Source organism: Myotis brandtii, unplaced genomic scaffold (assembly GCF_000412655.1).
Source record: "Myotis brandtii unplaced genomic scaffold, ASM41265v1 scaffold632, whole genome shotgun sequence".
NCBI classification, from domain to species: Eukaryota; Metazoa; Chordata; class Mammalia; order Chiroptera; family Vespertilionidae; genus Myotis; species Myotis brandtii.
The window spans coordinates 426,404-427,879 of record NW_005370419.1 but is presented as its reverse complement, the minus strand read 5'-3'; the positions used below and the strand labels follow the sequence as shown (position 1 = coordinate 427,879).

At 68.5% G+C, this 1,476-nt stretch overlaps 1 protein-coding gene across 1 annotated transcript in view; it reads right to left on the bottom strand.

Annotated features, from left to right (window-relative positions):
* Nucleotides 1-1,215, bottom strand: part of BAIAP2 (BAI1-associated protein 2) — a 38,524-nt gene extending 37,309 nt beyond the window's left edge. The window contains 2 exon segments of the mRNA XM_014528387.1: nt 217-567; nt 1,028-1,215. Of these exon segments, the coding sequence (XP_014383873.1) occupies nt 217-567; nt 1,028-1,215 (539 nt within the window).
* Between the last annotated feature and the right edge of the window lie 261 nt (nt 1,216-1,476).

Genomic DNA, 1,476 nt, shown 5'->3' with positions numbered 1-1,476 from the left:
GGCCCCCTCCGCACAGGCCCCTGGGAGCCTCGGGCCCAGGTAGGGCGGGAAGGCCCGGAGGGAAAGCCCGTCTCACATCAAAGGGCCGGAAGCAGGCTTGGGGGGGCGGGGGCGCACCCCCTCATCTGAGCCCCATCCTCTGGCTCCCAGACAGACCTCACGGGCCTGTCCTAGCGCCACGGACCCAGTCAGGACCGGGACTCGCGTCCTCGTCACAGCCGCGGGCACCGCCCGCCTGCCTTACCTGCCAGCGCCTTCTCGTAGTTCTTGCCCATGGCGATGAAGTTGCGCAGGCTGGGGTTGAACTGCTCCATGATGGTCTGGGGGGGAGAGAGAGCGTCAGGGCCGGGACCGCCAGGGGGCGAAATGCGGGGCTGCCTCACCTCCCAGGGCCACCGCCAGGCTTCCCGTGTCCAGGCCCGCCCCCCCTCCACAGTGCCCTTGAACGCCCTTGGGCAAACAGCCTTTTCGCATCCGTACAATGGGGACAGGACAGGGACAGAGCCGCTACGGCCTGATGGCAAGCGGACACGCTCAGACGCGGCTGCGAGAGGCCGTCTGGCGGGGCTGAGTCAGCGAGCGAGGCCTCTCGGCTGCACGCAGATGCTCAGCGCCTGGGCCCTCGCCCACCGCGGGCTTCACTCACCCCTCAATTACCCAGCCTGACTCACAGCGCCCCCAGGAGCAGCTGTGCTCCGGTCTGCGCCCGCACACTGGCGTCTCGGTGCCAATACCCGCGGTTCTTAGATTGAAGGAATGAGATTCCCCCTCGAAGGCCAATCCATGTTTTAATTACGAGGCATAACAACAGGCGTGCACACCACAGCCGAGCGGTTCTCCGGGGAGTCCTCGCCGACAGCCCCCAGCGCGGCGGGAGGAACTTCCCAAGAAGCCGCCAGGCGGCGCGTGTCCACACGGGAGGGGACAGCGGGCACCAGCCAGGAGGGGACGGCGGCCCGCCCACACCCTCCCCTGGCACCTGGGGACAGAGCCAGGTTTCACTTCCTCAGCTCAGCGCTGAGCTCACGCACAATGAACGCGGACGCGGGTGGGCAGGACGGGCACTGCGGTGCCGGCCAGGCCACCTGGGCAGGGCAGGGCCCCACTCCGCTGAGAAGGGGGCCCAGGACCCCGGGCAGGGGGCAGCCTCACACAGGTGCCGCCGTCTCCCGAGGCTGATGCCTGAGGGAGTCCCTCCTCCCAGGCGATGGCCATCGTCCTTCCAGCCCAGGCCCGAGGACGGGTGGGGCAGTGGGTGGCCACTCCGCCTGCGCGTTTCCTGGGTCCACAGCTACTTGGTTGGGGGGACCTGGTGGCCAGGAAGGCTGAGCCCTCCAGTGAGGGGGTGCTCTCTGCTATTTGAAGGTTCACGCAGACGCATTTGTACTCAAGCTGGGCCCAAACCCCCTCAGAAGCTGCAAGGGGGTGCCTGCTGCCCCTGACCCACCGCCCCTCCCGGCACCGAGCCCTGCAGCC